Below are 15,635 nucleotides of genomic sequence, written 5' to 3' on the forward strand. Positions count from 1 at the left end.
TTCCTACCGGAAAACAGATCTCACTTACATCAGGATTTTAGCCTCCCCGCCCCTGCCCCAGCAATCTCAATTAAATTTGTTAACAACACTGTTACCAGCAGTTCTGGGACAGTGATAGAGATGTATAACTTGAATCCCCACCCATACATGAGCATTTTTTAAAGTGCAAAAGTTTTCTCCTCACTTGGAGATTATATAAGTTTTTCACAATTCTTGATTCTTAAAAAGAATTGGGGTTGGTTTTTTTTTTTGGTGAAAACTTTGTTCTTGTTTTTTGCCCCCTCCCAAAAAAACCACCTCCTTGTTAGTCTCCTTATGCATAATCTTTATATCTCTACATGGCAGTCTTTTCCTTGCTGCTAACCTGATGGCTGCTGAGCTGGATTGTGGGGGGAAAGCATGTGGGTCTCACCAGTGTTCTGAGAGGCCATGTGCGGTTAGGTTGCCTGTCTGTGCTCTTTTGGGAGTAAGACTTAGATACTATTTTCTCTTAGCCTCCTGGATTTCCAGTGATTGGGCGGCATATAAATAAATCCTATTATTATTATTATTATTATTATTATTATTAGCAGTTTAACTCTCAAGAATTATGGGGGATTTTTTGCAGTTGGAAGCCTTGGCCATTCAGTTTTTCCCCTCTTTACTGTGTTATCTGGTGAAAGTATCTACCAAATTAATTCAGTATGACTTTTGATCCATGTGATGTTTTCTGTCTTATGCTAAATAAGGACACAGAAACACACATTTTGCACTTACGCAAAATTTGGACCACTTGGCAAAGCTTTGTTCCGTGACTTATTTAAATCCATACACATTTTTTATTACTCTCTGTGTATATTTGTGTATGTGTGTAATTTTGTTATGCAAAGTGGGAAGGAGTTTGGCCAGCGACTAAAGTTCCACCTCCAGAACAATGGAAGTTGACTTCCATTTCATTCTATCCCCCACTTTCCAGGCACTGACCCTTCATCCTGCAGCTGAGAAGCTTATTACTGTATTAAAGGTCTGAAAGTTTGGTAGTTTTATTCTTTTGTATGCATGTATATGGGGAGAGGGGAACAGATTGTCTATGTGTGAAAGAAAAACTGTGGCTTCCTTAGGAAGCTAAAATTCACACCCAGTATCAGCACATACCCTGAAATTACTTTAACAATGCAATTTTTAAGTGGAGATACCACAGATCTATCTTCCCCTCCCTTTACCATGTTTCCCTCTTATAACAGGGCTGAAAGACATGAAAAACATATGGCAAATCCCCTTGTAGGCCTGGTTTGAACACTATTTTGGCTTAAACTAAAATGTGAACAAGCTTTTAGCCCATGCCCATAGCCCCTTCACTCCTCCTTTTCAGCAAGAACAGCCATGCTAGGAAGCCTTTAATTAATCATAGTTTCACATTTGAGCAAAATGAGAAATTTTGTAAGAATAAGGCAGGAGACTGAGCCACAGTTAGAAGCTGGTTTAATATTTTGGCTTGCTTTCAAGTTGATAACTAGGGTTTCACACAGGAAAGTATGAATAGTTTCCAGAAAGGTAGCTAGGATTATTTGTTGCAGCAAAAACAGTAGAGAGTCTTGTGGTACCCTTTAAAGACTAACAAATTTTTTGAGGACATCAGATTTTGTGGACCAGAGTCCACTTCATGACGCATGAGGTGCAATCCTAAACACATGGTTGCGGGGGGCAGAGAGAAAAGGACCGAGGTCAGAATGAAACAGAGTGTAGTCAGTGGTAATTGTGTAAAAGTAAGTGAAAGATAACAGATGTGTTAAAAATTCTAGAAACTTAAATCTGGAAACTTGTGTCTCAAATAAATTATTTAGACCTAACTAGTTTTGAACTTAAATTATCTGTCACTGTCTAGTCAGAGAAAGTGTGTTTATGATGCATTATAGTCTGGTATGTGTTTTAGCCCACTTCTTAAGCTCCTAAATTCTTCTTTTTCTCCTCTTCTCACAATGCCCCCCCCCGGCACTAATTGAGAGGACCTGGTTTAGGAAGAGACACTGCAACTACTTAAATGGCTATAATCTTGTTCCAAACACTAGTGAGTTTGAGCCAGTTGAAATGATTGCTTGAGCAGAATATTTCATTAGTGGCATTTAAAAGGGGGCAGATGTTGATAAAGACTCACTGCATCCATTGAAAAGTGAGTTATGTTCATCTGATCCATTTCTCACAAAGGGCTTCTTGATAAAGCAGCTCTTTATCTTTGTAGAGGGTTGCATTTTTTTCCTTCATTGTCGTAGGCTTGAAATTCCTCTGCTCTCCTACAGTTTCAGTTCTTTTCACAGACTTGGTGATAAGAATCTCTCCAGATAAATCAAGAGTATTCGGGGTGGGAGGGGGGAAGAGAAAAGAAATAGAGAGGCATGTACAGACTTTAATTAGTTCTATCCCAAAACACACTTTTGGGGGAAGAAATAGAAATGTGCTTCCTTGGTTAAAAGTCTTCCCCCTCCCCCCCCAAAAAAGATAATTGGGCACACACACATTCATGCTGAGGTGCAGAGCTGATTGGGCATTTTTAGTTTTCACAGCAAGATGAAATTGTAGCACAAGTTTTAATTTTTTAAAAACAGCCTCCATTGGGTGGCATGATTTATACTTTGTGCTGGTGTATTGCATATCATCATTCCCACTTTGATGGTTCCCTCCATGGTTTATAATAACACCCAAACCTGGCTCTTTGATTTGTCTCTTTGGTGGTAAGGTAGAGAAATATTCCTGCCATGGGTTTCTTCTCTGGTTAAATGTGGAAAATTACAACGAAGATTATTAGCTCTACCAAGCATGTGTATCACAGTGAGACCTATTGGTATACTAGAATAGGCTTATTCAATGAATGACATTTATGTAAGTGTTAACTTACCATTTCACAATGCTAGTGAGTAGCCAGTAAGAGTCCAACCTAAGTATATCACAGACCAGTTGAAGAACATGTCAGTCTTCCTGGACACACTGTAAGGAATGTACAGGTTGTGTTCCCTGAACAAGAAAATTACAAAGGAAGACTAGACAGAGAAATTGAATTGTATCCTCTCTATTAGCAAAGATATGAATAAGAACAATGGTTTCAGGGCACACTGCATATATTAATGCAAGAGTCTCTGCTACATGTAACAAAAGGAATCCTCTCAGAGAGAATTTTGAGCTCTGGCAAACTAACCTTTGGTAAGATGATTTATTGTTTTCACAAATCATCACTAACTGGCCACTGTAAAGATCTGAAAGACCTGTATCACCTTATGCAGGCCTTTGGAGATTTAGGGCAAGGGACATGATTTGTATCTGGTTCCTATTGCATTCAATCACATTCCCACAATTGTATAAATATGCTTTATGCCTGAGGCCTTAAGAAAGTAACTCAGTACTGCATCTGAAGAAGTCGTTTTATATCCATGAAAGTTCATGCAACAATAAAACCCAGTTAGTCTTAAAAGTGCTGTTCCCCTTCCTTTCTCCTTTTAGTGCTATAATAAACTAACATATGGCTACTTCTTTGAAAGCTAACACAGACCAAAGGCATACTGGTTGCAACAGGAGTGATCAGGCACTTGGTATCAGCACACTGTTCATCTCAGATAAGCTGGAGCTGGTTTTAACAATTGCTGACCCTGGTTTATTTTGATATACCAACCCTGCCACTATGTATATGTTTTATTAAAAAAAATATTGTGCCAGTTGATAGTATCATGTCAGTAATATCCAGTCAGAATTCCTGGTTGCCACAGTCACTCTACCAACAGGGGTGGAGATCATGTCACTTACGTCACACTAAATTCCAGAGGTATTTGGGATGCTAGTGAAGCAAAATGCAAGTGGAGGGATGATTGTTTTCTCTTTGATTTGGGAACAAGAAAAGGGACGGAAATCCCAAGAATCTCTGTCCAGTACTGCCTACTGAAAAGACCTGTAGTCAGTTTCAAGAAAGGTATCAATGAACTCAAATGGGTATAGAGAAGAGCAAGCAAGATGATCACAAGTCTGGAAACCAAGCCTTGTGTGGAGTGATTAAGGGAGGTGGGTATGTTAGCTTGGAGATAAGTGAGGTGACATTATAGTTATCTTTAAATATCTGAAGAGATATCATGTAGAAGATGAGGCCACCTTGTTTTTTACTACTCCAGAGACTAGAACATGAACCAGTAGATTGTAATTATAAAAAAAAAGATCCCACTTAAAGATTAAGAAGAGCTGTTTGACAATGGGATAGATTAGCTCAGTGGGTTAGTGGATCTTCCATCTTTGGAAGTCTTGAAATAGGTTGGATGAGCAATTTTCATCCATTAGGCATTAGGTAGGTATTCCTCTATGGTCCTTGTTCTCCTAGCCAACTGTAAGATTCAAAGATTGTACAGTTCTATGATCCTCATCAGTTTTGGGACTGGGAGATGAGGCTAGAAAAGTGAATGTAAAAGGAGATGAGTTCAGTTATTTCTGACAGGTTTGCTGTATCAAAAGTCTTTTTCCTCTTGGTTGAACTGGGGACCCTTAGGAAAATTGTGTTTTGTGAATCCCAGCCTCTTTGCAAAGACGTCTGTAGCTTAACAGGAAATAAAAATGAAAAGAAGAAACAAGAAGGAGCTTTGTATCACAAACCCTCTCTGGATATAGGTAATACCGTCAATTAATTTAAAAGATAATTGCCTCTGTAAAGTATTTAACAATTGCTGACTTGAAGTAGTGTTTCTGTCAGGATGGAAAGCTTGCTGTGAAGGATGGCTTTATTATTTCCCTGCTGCAAATTTAACAGCAGGTTGCATTTGAGATACACAGCTCATATTTAATGGGCCTTAATCAAGAGCTGAGAAACTTCAGGCCTTATAAAACAAAGTGCATTTTAAATACTAGTTTGCCTAACTAGACTGTAGTTTTAAAATGTGGCTATTCTCTTCCAAGTCTTAATCATTATATCTGCCTACACTTAGTAAGGAAGGTCAAAATAACCATGAGGGGTTGTTTTAATAGGGTGTAAAAATAAGTACATTAAATATGAAGGGCAAATACTTCATATTTTAAAATACTTCCTTTTTAAAAATATCTGTGCTTAGTCTTATTGTTTGCTATTTCTGTGGATTTAAAAAGAGAACCTGGCTCTTGAGGCATATGCATACAATTTTTGGTACATTTGCATCTTTCTGTTTGGTTTTTATGTCACTACAACATATCTCTTTTAAAGAGACAAAGCCTTAAAACTGAATTGGCTGCAAATCTGTAAACGGTCACATCTGTAGCCTGGAGGCTGAATCTGTGTCTGCATGTGTGTCTCAGAGCCTTGTCACTAGATCAGGACTTGGACATTTTTTGGACTACAGCTCCCAGAATCAGCCAGCCACCATAGTCACCCTGGTTTTCAAGGTGCTTAAGTTACTCAAGGTTTTGATCTACAAAATCCTAAATTGCTTGGGGCTGAAGTATCTGAAAGTCTGCTTTCCCATATGATCCTGCCCAAACCTTGGGATCCTCAGCAGAGGCCCTGGTGCAAACACAGGACACAGCTTTCTATGTTGTAGTGCCCTGACTACTGCCAAGTCTAAGAGGCTGGCTTAATTTCTTCTGGGCAGCTGAAGTGATGTTGTTCCACCACATGGTCTTTGGAACAGATCTGACTGTTTTAATTGTTTGGTTTTAAATTATTTTTACAGAGTATTTTTGGTTTGTTTAAAAAAGTTTTTATGTACATATTTTTATGTATATATTCTATTAAATATTATTGTTAGCCACTTTGATCTGTCTGGAGAAGTGGGATTATTATTATTATTATTATTATTATTATTATTATTATTATCCATTATGTATTGCCTTGGGTGCCCTTGTGGGCTGAGAGAAGATCCATAAATGCCTTTAAATCAACTTTATATACTTGACTATGTATATCAACATCATGTATAAGTTGAAGGCCATAATTATGGATTTTGATATGACCCCTAGATAAGTTGAGGGTAAAACTTAGGGACATGGAGCAAAGTATCTAAACTAAGCAAAGAAAAACAATGCCAAAGAACTCACAAAATTTCAGCAGGCATAACTGTTTGTGTTCACCCTAAAAGCTGCATGGATGAGAAAGGGGTCAGTGCTTCCAGGACAGATTACACTCTTACCTTTCACCAGGGGATGGTCCCCTTTTTAAATAGGAATTAAAGTATAGTGCTTACATTGACCTGTGAATATGTCAACTCAGATTTCTTGGGTCAATTTTTTTTACTAAAATTTCTAGACTTACATATGAGTGTATCCAGTATGTGTGTATGTTTGTTGCGTGGGAGCTGTAATCCCCAAATTCTTTTTTTCATGTTCCCTACTAGATGAATTTTATCTAAATGTGTATGCAAATCATTACTTGGTATTATAGTTATCAAAGGTGAACGTGGATGTGTGGTCTCTGCTTGCTTTTATCTAAATTCTTTTGACATAGTAATGATCCAAAATAAGCTGCTAGAATATCTGGTTGCATTTTGTCTAGTTCACAGGGAGAATGTGAACTAACCTGTGGCACATTGCTTGCCCTTCCATTTTACTGCCTGTTGGCTTTGTATAAGCACCTGACTAGCTACTCTAGAAATGGTCTGTGCAGTCCAGGATCCAGCAGGGCTGGAGTCTTCTTAATTGCCTCTTGATTTGCAGCCTCAGTGTTCCACTTTACTTTCCACCCTTGCCTTCTTAATCTATTTCTCCCTCTACCCTCACATGGCAGTTAACATTCTATCTCTGATCTTAGACGTTCATAAGTCAAGTAGAGCAGAATATAAAGCTATGCAAGCTGCTCTTTTTTGATCCAGCTCTGTTGAAAATTTGCTGCATGCTTGGCTATAAATAACACTCTTGAAATTTTTAGCAGAGCATGTGGAAATACTGACCTGAAATGCTACCTTGAAAGCAATAGCCTTTTTGTTGGTGTCTACGGGTATTTTGTGTTTTAATACATAAGGGCAAATATTGCTTCAAAGTATGATTCAGAAGCATGAGAGGTGTCTTATGTAACACCTCTATAAACTGCTCAGTGTCACACCTAGTGAGAAAACATTAGTTTCACAGATACATTTAAATAGAAGCTTCATTTTTTAAAACTGTAGAATCAGAATTTAAAACACCATGCTTACTTCAATATGTGAACCTGATATTAAAAAGATTTCTCTCTTTTCTATTCTTAGACTTTGGTGTTAGTGCATTTTTAGCCACAGGAGGGGATGTTACTCGTAACAAAGTGAGAAAGACCTTTGTTGGTACTCCATGTTGGATGGCGCCTGAAGTCATGGAACAGGTATATGTGCCATTTAACATTTCTTTTGTGATACCTGAATTTAAGCATGTAAATACTAAAGTAACTTCTCTGTTCTGTGTTTTCCTATAACAGGTGAGAGGGTATGATTTCAAGGCTGATATTTGGAGCTTTGGAATAACAGCCATTGAATTAGCCACGGGATCTGCACCTTACCACAAATATCCTCCAATGAAAGTAATTATCATTTGAAAATAATTGTACAGCTTCATTTTGTGTTTTTACAAAGTCATCCAAGTCTTTGGTACTGATTCTAGGAGCTGGATTGGCAACAAAATCTTACCCCATAACAGCAGGGTTGTTTAGGGAAGGTTTGGGGATCTCTGTGATCCTCCAGATGTTGCAACCCTCATGAGTCCTAGCGACCATATCCAGTGGTTAAGAATTCTGGAAGATTCCAATCCTTGGTTTAAGATAATTGCCTGACTTACCATCCTGCAATATACTACAAACTATCAGTATCTGAAGGTGGTCAATTCATTCTTTTGCTTTCCTCTCACCCCACAGCGACACATTTGTTTTTAAACTGATACTGGACATATTCTGTAACTCTTTGAGACTGCTATGCTTACTCCTCATTGAGTAGGTTTTGGGGATGAAGATGATGCCTACTGGGGCCAGGGGAGGTGATTTTAAGAAAAAAATGTCCTGACCATCGGCATATCTCCAGTGTTCACCTGAGCAGACTTATACTCCCGTGTTGCTTCTCAGAAGTCACATTTGTGGCTTTGTTCCAGTCAGCACTCAAGCAGTTGAGTACAGTGTTAGAGGGAATCTTTATTTTATTTGTTTTGAGCATGGTTCACAAATAGGCCAAATGTTGTGGCCAAGATTGGCTGGCTTAAAGGCATGAGAAGAGCAGTTAGAGACTGCCTTAACTTGTTTTCTCTGAGATGACTAACGTGAACTTATGTTCTGAAGAAAGAATGCAATAATAATGTGCAATACTGGACTGTATTAAATCTCTTCTGTGGTTATTGAGGGGAGGAATCTTGTCAAGCTACCCAATAAAACACTACCCTTTCTGAGCAAATCCCAAATGTGAAGTCTGAGATCTGCATTTCTAGAAGATACAACATGGCAAGTTATTGTGCTCAATTACTAAACATACTGGTATGTGAACCTGTTGTTTGTTTTAACATTGGGGTCAACAGGAGTGCATTGAAAACAAACCCAGAGTGTAGAACAGTTTTGGGAGAACATTTTATACACACACACACACACACACACACACACACACACACACACCACACACACTCAGTCAGTTTTAAGCAAATATAACCACAGATTGAAAAAAGTTATAAGCTTTGCATGCAAATTATCATCCTAGAAACTGATTCACCAAGATTTCTCTCTATTAATATTTCCCTACATTACTTTATTACCTCCCCTGCAGGTATCTTGTGCCCCCATCAGTAATACCATATGCGCAGCAAGGACAGTCCCAAGCTTGCGATAGCTTCAGTCCACAGCACTGAACATGTGGGAGAGGCTTTTGCCAGCTGAACTCAAGTGTCATGTGGTGCACATGGATGCAGCATATGTGAATGGACATGTCCTGTAGGACTGAGGAGCATAAACCTGAACAAATCTGATTTTATCTGATTTTGTATTCTAAGAAGGATTGAGCCTGGTTAGGCTTTGAGAAGAAGACCACAAGTGAATAATAGGGATCTCTGGGTAGGACTAGGAAAGAATCATGCCTGAAATCTTGAACAACCATAGCTGCCAGCCACAGTTAACAAAAACAGGAGTAATTGGACCAACACTCTGATTCAGCTTAAGACAGCTTCCTATATTTGTGGGTCTTCTTAGACTTATCTTTGTAGACAGAAATACAGTTCATGTGTACGAAGCAATTATTGAGGTTCTTTTCTACTGAATCACCTCAGCTTCTCAGGTGCAAAGTTGTCAAAATGGGAAAGTGTGTGTTCTAAATTTATGTTTGAATTAGTTAAAACAGCATTTGGCTTCTTTGACTGAGACTATTTTTTTCTTGTCACCATTGGTTTTAAACAGGTATTAATGCTGACCTTGCAAAATGACCCTCCAACATTGGAAACAGGCGTGGAAGATAAAGAAATGACAAAAAAGTATGGCAAGTCCTTTAGAAAACTAATTTCGCTATGTCTTCAAAAAGATCCTTCTAAAAGGTATGCTGCTTGAGAAGAAATGTGGGGTGTGTTGTAAGGGCAGGATAGGAAGAATAGAGTTTGCTGAATTTAGTTAAAGTTTTCTTCTTTCGCTCCTGGCCTCGGAGGGAGAGAAAAAGAGGCAAGTACTGTTCTGCCTAGGCCCAGAAGCAGATGAAAGGCCCTCCCTACATTCCAACTGCCACTGCCCTGGCCTCGGGGGGAGAAAAGAAGAGCCAGGCATGGCTCCACCATGCCCTGCTTTAATTCATTACCTATAATACAGTGCACCCTTCCCTTACATGGGGATTCATTCTGGATCCTCCCACATAAGGGAAAAAAGAAGTAATGGGGCTCGTGCACACGGTGCACATTACTCCTTCTGGGGCGCGAGAGGAGCTTTACTGGCGCAGCTTCCAGTGGATGCTGGAAGTGGCATATGGTGCACCTGCATATAACGTGGGCGCATTGTATGTGTGCTTTCTTCAGGACAGGAATATATAGATAGATAAAAGAGAGAGATAGAAGGAGTGTACCCTGCTAGAACCTCCAAACAAGCTCATATAAAAAAAAATAGTGAAAGACATATCTGGCCGCAATATAGCCAAAAAGGTGCGATACCTTGGATTATGGTTGACTAATAAAAATGGCAACCTATATGATAATAACTATAAACAAGCTTGGAAAGACATACAATTAGATCTTCAACATTGGAACAATATAAATATATCCCTCCTTGGCTTTATTGCTGTCATCAAGATGAATGCTCTACCTAAGTTAATGTATTTGTTTATGAACTTGCCAATTGTTTCAAAAAACAATACACTTCTGGGAATGGGATAAAGAATTGAGAAAATTTGTATGGAAAGGAAGCAGACCTAGAATAAAATGAAGTTATTGCAGGACACCACATCAAGGGGTGGCTGTGCATTACTTAATTTAAAGCTATACCATCAAGCAATGTCCCTCATTTGTATCCAAGAATGAATAAAACTGGAGAATCAAATTTTATTATTAGACTTAGGAGTCCAGCTGAGATTTGGTTGGCATGCATACCTGTGGTACAATAAAAGCTTAGCCAATAAATACTTTAAAAACCATTACATCAGAAACACATTACTCAATGTGTGGCATAGTATTAGAGTGAATTTCTATGATAAGATACCATCTTGGATTTCCACACAAGAAGCTTTTTACAACAGATGACAGAGACCACAATAGATAAAGTACAAGGATATTATAATAAAAGACTCTCAAGGAAACGTATCACTACATAAAAGGTCAGATTTAGAACAAACTACAGATTGGAAACTTGATTCGTTTAAATACCTGCAAATTGAAAGAACGTTCAAAGAGGATCTAATTAAGGAGGGATTTGAATTGATCCAAAATCCTATAGATAAAATCCTTTGGTCCAAGGAAAAAGGAAAAATATCCAAACTTTACTCTTTGTTTTTAGAAAGCCACACCAAACAAGAGCTGAATTCCATGATTAAATGGACAAGAGCCTGGAAGAGAACACAATTATTTACAGCCTCACAGGATCTTAAAGAGAACTTTATGAAAATAGCCAATAGATGGTACCTTTCCCTGGTCAGATTAAGCAAAATCCAGAGAACAGGGAAAGAATGATATTGGAAATGTCAGAAAGAATCAGGAACATTCTACGATATGTGGTGGTCATGCCCAAGTATTAAAAATTTCTGGGCTAATGTTCATATGACAATACAAGCCGAATTAAAAATTCAGTTCCCACTCTCACCAGAGCTTTACCTACTCAATATGACTTCAGTTCTTAAAAAAAGAGGATGAAAAATCATTTTGGAGAATTTTGTTATATTTAGGGCCCGGACAGACAGGCCAAAATAAAGCTGCTTTGGGTCACTTAAGTATGCTGCTTAAATGACACATAGATTTTAAGAGGGCAGAAGCTGCTCCAAAGCTGCACTCCAGTACTTAGGACTGGAGTGTGGTTTTGGTGTGGCTTCTGGCCTCTTAGGATGCATGTATCATTTAAATAGCATACCTCCAAAGTGACCCGAAACAGCTTTATTTTGGCCTCTCTGTTTGGGCCCATAGTAACGGCTGCTAGATTAACAATAGGAAATTGGAAGAAGTGCTAACAATAGATGAATGGAAGATGAAGGTCATGGGTATGAGAGAATTGGACATCATGACATTCTTAATTAACGATAGGTTAATAAACAAAACAGAAAATGAATGGCTTCCTTTTGAAAAATTATGACAGATATAAAGGTTAACTCAGTGGAAATGTCAAAGAAATGCTGAAAATATAGTTAATACTAATTTCAGAGGGAAAGTTAACTTTGGCCTGAGACAGATGGGCTGAAAAAGGCGTGGTGGCAGCAATACTAGGGTTCTGGACCGGGCAGCAACCACACGATTCAGAACCATAGTATGTCATGGCGACGGTCTGTCTGCACAGCCACTACTGTTTTGACGTAACAGACGCATAGCGTCCGCAAATTCCAGTGCGGCAGTTACTTCCCGAGTGTGCCATTGGTGCACTCGCGCCATAACCCGAGTGCTGGTAAAAGAACCCAGAAAAACTCCGAAGGGATGTCACATGGTCTAGCAGCTGCGGTGTCCCTCCGGAGTTGAAATGGGCACATGCAGACTGCTGTTTTTGGGTGTTCTGTACCGGGCCATAATAATGCTATATTTTCTGATTGCTTACTATTTAATTTTGTTTTAAGTATTTTATTGGAATGAAGAATATTTAAGGATAAAAATTATCTATTTAAATGAAATCAAACAAGATAACACATAGTTACTTTATAATAGATAACTTTATTAACTATTTAATTTTATGGGAAAGCTATTAGTGTAAGCTTTAAGCTAAATATTCAGTATATAACAGATGATGGATATCTACATTGAAATGATTAGAGAGGTTCATTGGTTCAAACTAATCACTCTCACCTAATGGGAAGAGTTAAATGGTACATGTTTGTACTTTGATGAATCTGTATATCAACATTTTTTTAATTAGCATTATTTTTAAAGTCAAGATCATCCAGATTTCTGTACTTACCTTTTACAATGTATGACTTTTAAATGTAAAATAATAATTTAAAAAAGGAGCATTTTTTTCCCTCTCATTTTTGGCCTGACTCTTCCAGGTTGGGGTAGACCCGGCATGGCTTTCTGCCACATTCAGGGTGTGAGTTGTGTAAATGCTATGCCCCCAATGCAGCCCAATGGCAGCCCTTTTGGCCTGTCTGTTTGAGACCATTATGCACTTTTCCAGTATCAGTAGAGCAATTGTGTTAACGAATTGTGAATATGTAGTAGAAACTAACCCTTGTGAATTCTTCAGCACTCTCTCATACAACTCTGGGGACTGTTTGCATACTGTCTTCAATTCCTTTGCCTTTTTATTTTCTCTTATTAACTTGAAATCCCCATAGCATGTGTTTTAAGCAATGGTCTGCTACTTGGCAGCTGATAAAAATATTTTCCCTTATTTAGTTGGAAATGCTCTGGAGAATCCATTTTTATTAAGCTGCAAAACTGTGCACCAATGGCCTGTTATTCCGGGGTTGGATTAAAATGAAGCAGACCAGCAATTATCTTTTAGGAAACACTGTAAAATGAGCTATACTTTTTTAAAAAATAGTACAGCTTGTAATACATAATTTTGCTTTATATTATTCCATGGCCTCTTTTTTATAGCATACAAAAACCATAATGAATAGATGTCTGCCAATATAGCTTGTAAAATGGTTGAAGTTATTTTCAGTCTCCTTTTATATATCATCCTCTGTGATGAAATGGTCCCATTTTTGTTTTGATTAGTAGTACCATAAAATAACCGAACATCTTCCTGGCCCTCTCCATTATCAGCAGAATGAGATCCATTGACTTTGTGCAGACATTAGTTTGTTGTCACTAACCTGAGAGTCTGAGAGTTTCTTCTCCACCTGCTGCTGAGAGTGGTTGATGGTCAAGCTAGTCCTCTGTCAAATAAAGTGAACTGTGTCTGCTGTGGGGAAACTGAAGGGATTTCTCAAGAGAAGTTTCACTTGCATTGGATTGGGAAAGCGTGGCAAATGCTTCTTGACTGATTTGATCCAATCAAATCCTAGGCTACAGCTGGTGGCGCAGTGGTTAAATGCCTGTACTGTAGCCACTCAGTCAAAACCATAAGGTTGCGAATTCAATAGCAGTGAAAGGGCTCAAGCTTGACGCAGGCTTGCATCCTTCCAAGGTCGCTAAAATGAGTACCCAGATTGTTGGGGACAACTAGCTTGCTGTTGTAAACCTCTTAGACACTGTTTGTTCAGTATGAAGCGGTATATAAATGAAGCTGTTTGTTTATTCTGCAATTGCTCTTGCTTATTCACATAATTTTACAATGGAAAACATAATGAATCCTATTATTAGTTTCAACTAGAGTATTACCTGTGAATTGATTCACCATTAAACATTTGATTCAATGAGTCTATTCTAGTTGAGGACTAACCAATAGGATTTATACACATATCTTGCTCGTACCTTCTCCAAAACCTTGCCACTGCTGCATCTGTTCTGTTTCAGTGAGCTTTTTTTTTTTTTTGGGGGGGGGGGGATGAACAAAGAATTGGGAAAGCCAAGAAGCCTTCTATTTGGAAAGACCGCTAAACTATTAGTATCCTTTAAAAATATCTGAACTCTGCTCAAAGAAGGCATTGCTGCTTTGTAAATTAATTCTGTTGGTTTTCTGTGTGTCTGTAAACACTGAGGGTAGCTACTCCCTTATCCTCTTTCCCCTACTGTTCAGATGGCCCCTTTTCTATATGTAAACTTCTTATTTGTAGACCAAGAGAAAAAGAGGAATGGGAGGCTGGAAGAGCTAACGCAAGAATGAATTATAAAATGACTCAGTAGAGCAATATTTTCACATTAGCTGCTAAGGTGGTGGTTTCTATTATGCATGGTTTTTACTGCTGGGATAGAGTATCTTTCTCTACCCGTGGCAGTAGTTACCAGAATGGCTGTATCTATTTGAACGGGTTTGTGTGAAACAGTGTCCTAGGTTTAAATGTGAACAATGTAAGGCATATTAGTATCTTAATTTTGTCTCCAAATGTTGTTGCTTTCCAGCTAGGTTCAGAGGTGTGTATGTTGTCTTGTTCCTACCACACACAGTGCTTCTAAAAGTTTCGGTGTTGTTGCTGCCTTAGACAATCAGCTGAAGACATTTTCCTGTACTTCCTAAATAATAATATTACCGTATATACTCAACTATAAGTCAAGAAATTTTTGCATAAAACTAGACCCAAAAAACACAGGTAGAGTTATTGATGGGTCAATAGGGGACAGCCGGGCTGAGGAGGAGGAGGAGGGCATGCATGCACCCCTCAAGTATCTTTTGCAGCCCATCTGTATCCTAAGTTTTACCCTTGTCTTATGCATGGGTCATGGCAGAGTCCATAATTTTGGCCCTAAAACCTGACCTTGACTTATATATGAAGTCAACTTATACTTGAGTACATACAGTACATATGGGTTTTCCCATTCTAGAAACCAATGGGGGGAAAAGTTTATTCAACAGAAAAATAGAATATTAAAACTTTTTGAACCAGAGCTGGTCATGCCTGTTATATAAATACTAAAGAAGAACAATATCCTGAACTATAGGTATTAAGAGACGCTTTTTTGTGTGTCTACTTTGCTCTCAATTTTTCATTTACTTTTCAGGCCTACAGCTGCAGAACTTTTAAAATGCAAATTTTTCCAGAAAGCAAAGGTAAAATAGTGCTACAAGTAAATTTGTTCTGCTTTAAAAAGTGAAATTTTCTGCTTCAGTGGAATTTATCTTAATTATAACAATGTTTGTTTTTACAGACTAGAGAATACCTGATTGAAAAACTGCTTACAAAGACCCCTGATATAGCACAAAGAGCAAAAAGGGTAAGATTCCACATACTTTTGTTCCTTAGTGGACGGATAATGAGATTCTTGGGAGCGGGAGTTATTGGCATAGACTAGTGCTTCTCATGCTATTTTATGTGCTCGAACACCATTTCCCCCAATGTGCAAGAGACTGGTGTCATATTTGTAGCAAATTATCATATTCACATAAGGGTGAAACAGATCACCCCTTTGCACTGCCACCTGGGCAGCTGCAGAGCACAGTGTTTTGATGCTGCACGCTATGAAGCCACCCAGAAGCCGGCTTCCAGCTGCCTGGCTGCCCACATGTGGGCTAGCTTCCG

General features: G+C 38.4%; 1 protein-coding gene across 2 annotated transcripts in view; it reads left to right on the plus strand.

Annotated features, from left to right (window-relative positions):
* Positions 1 to 15,635, plus strand: part of STK39 (serine/threonine kinase 39) — a 157,909-nt gene that overhangs the window by 67,656 nt on the left and 74,618 nt on the right. For both annotated transcript variants that reach the window (XM_089519815.1, XM_089519816.1), the window contains exons 6-10: positions 7,155 to 7,264; positions 7,358 to 7,459; positions 9,302 to 9,435; positions 15,118 to 15,166; positions 15,265 to 15,330. In XM_089519815.1, coding sequence (XP_089375941.1) covers positions 7,155 to 7,264; positions 7,358 to 7,459; positions 9,302 to 9,435; positions 15,118 to 15,166; positions 15,265 to 15,330 — 461 coding nt within the window. The remainder of the gene's footprint in view (positions 1 to 7,154; positions 7,265 to 7,357; positions 7,460 to 9,301; positions 9,436 to 15,117; positions 15,167 to 15,264; positions 15,331 to 15,635) is intronic.

Source organism: Sceloporus occidentalis, unplaced genomic scaffold (genome assembly GCF_023333645.1).
Source record: "Sceloporus occidentalis isolate IW3139 unplaced genomic scaffold, rSceOcc1.0.p SCAF_4, whole genome shotgun sequence".
Classification (NCBI taxonomy): Eukaryota; Metazoa; Chordata; class Lepidosauria; order Squamata; family Phrynosomatidae; genus Sceloporus; species Sceloporus occidentalis.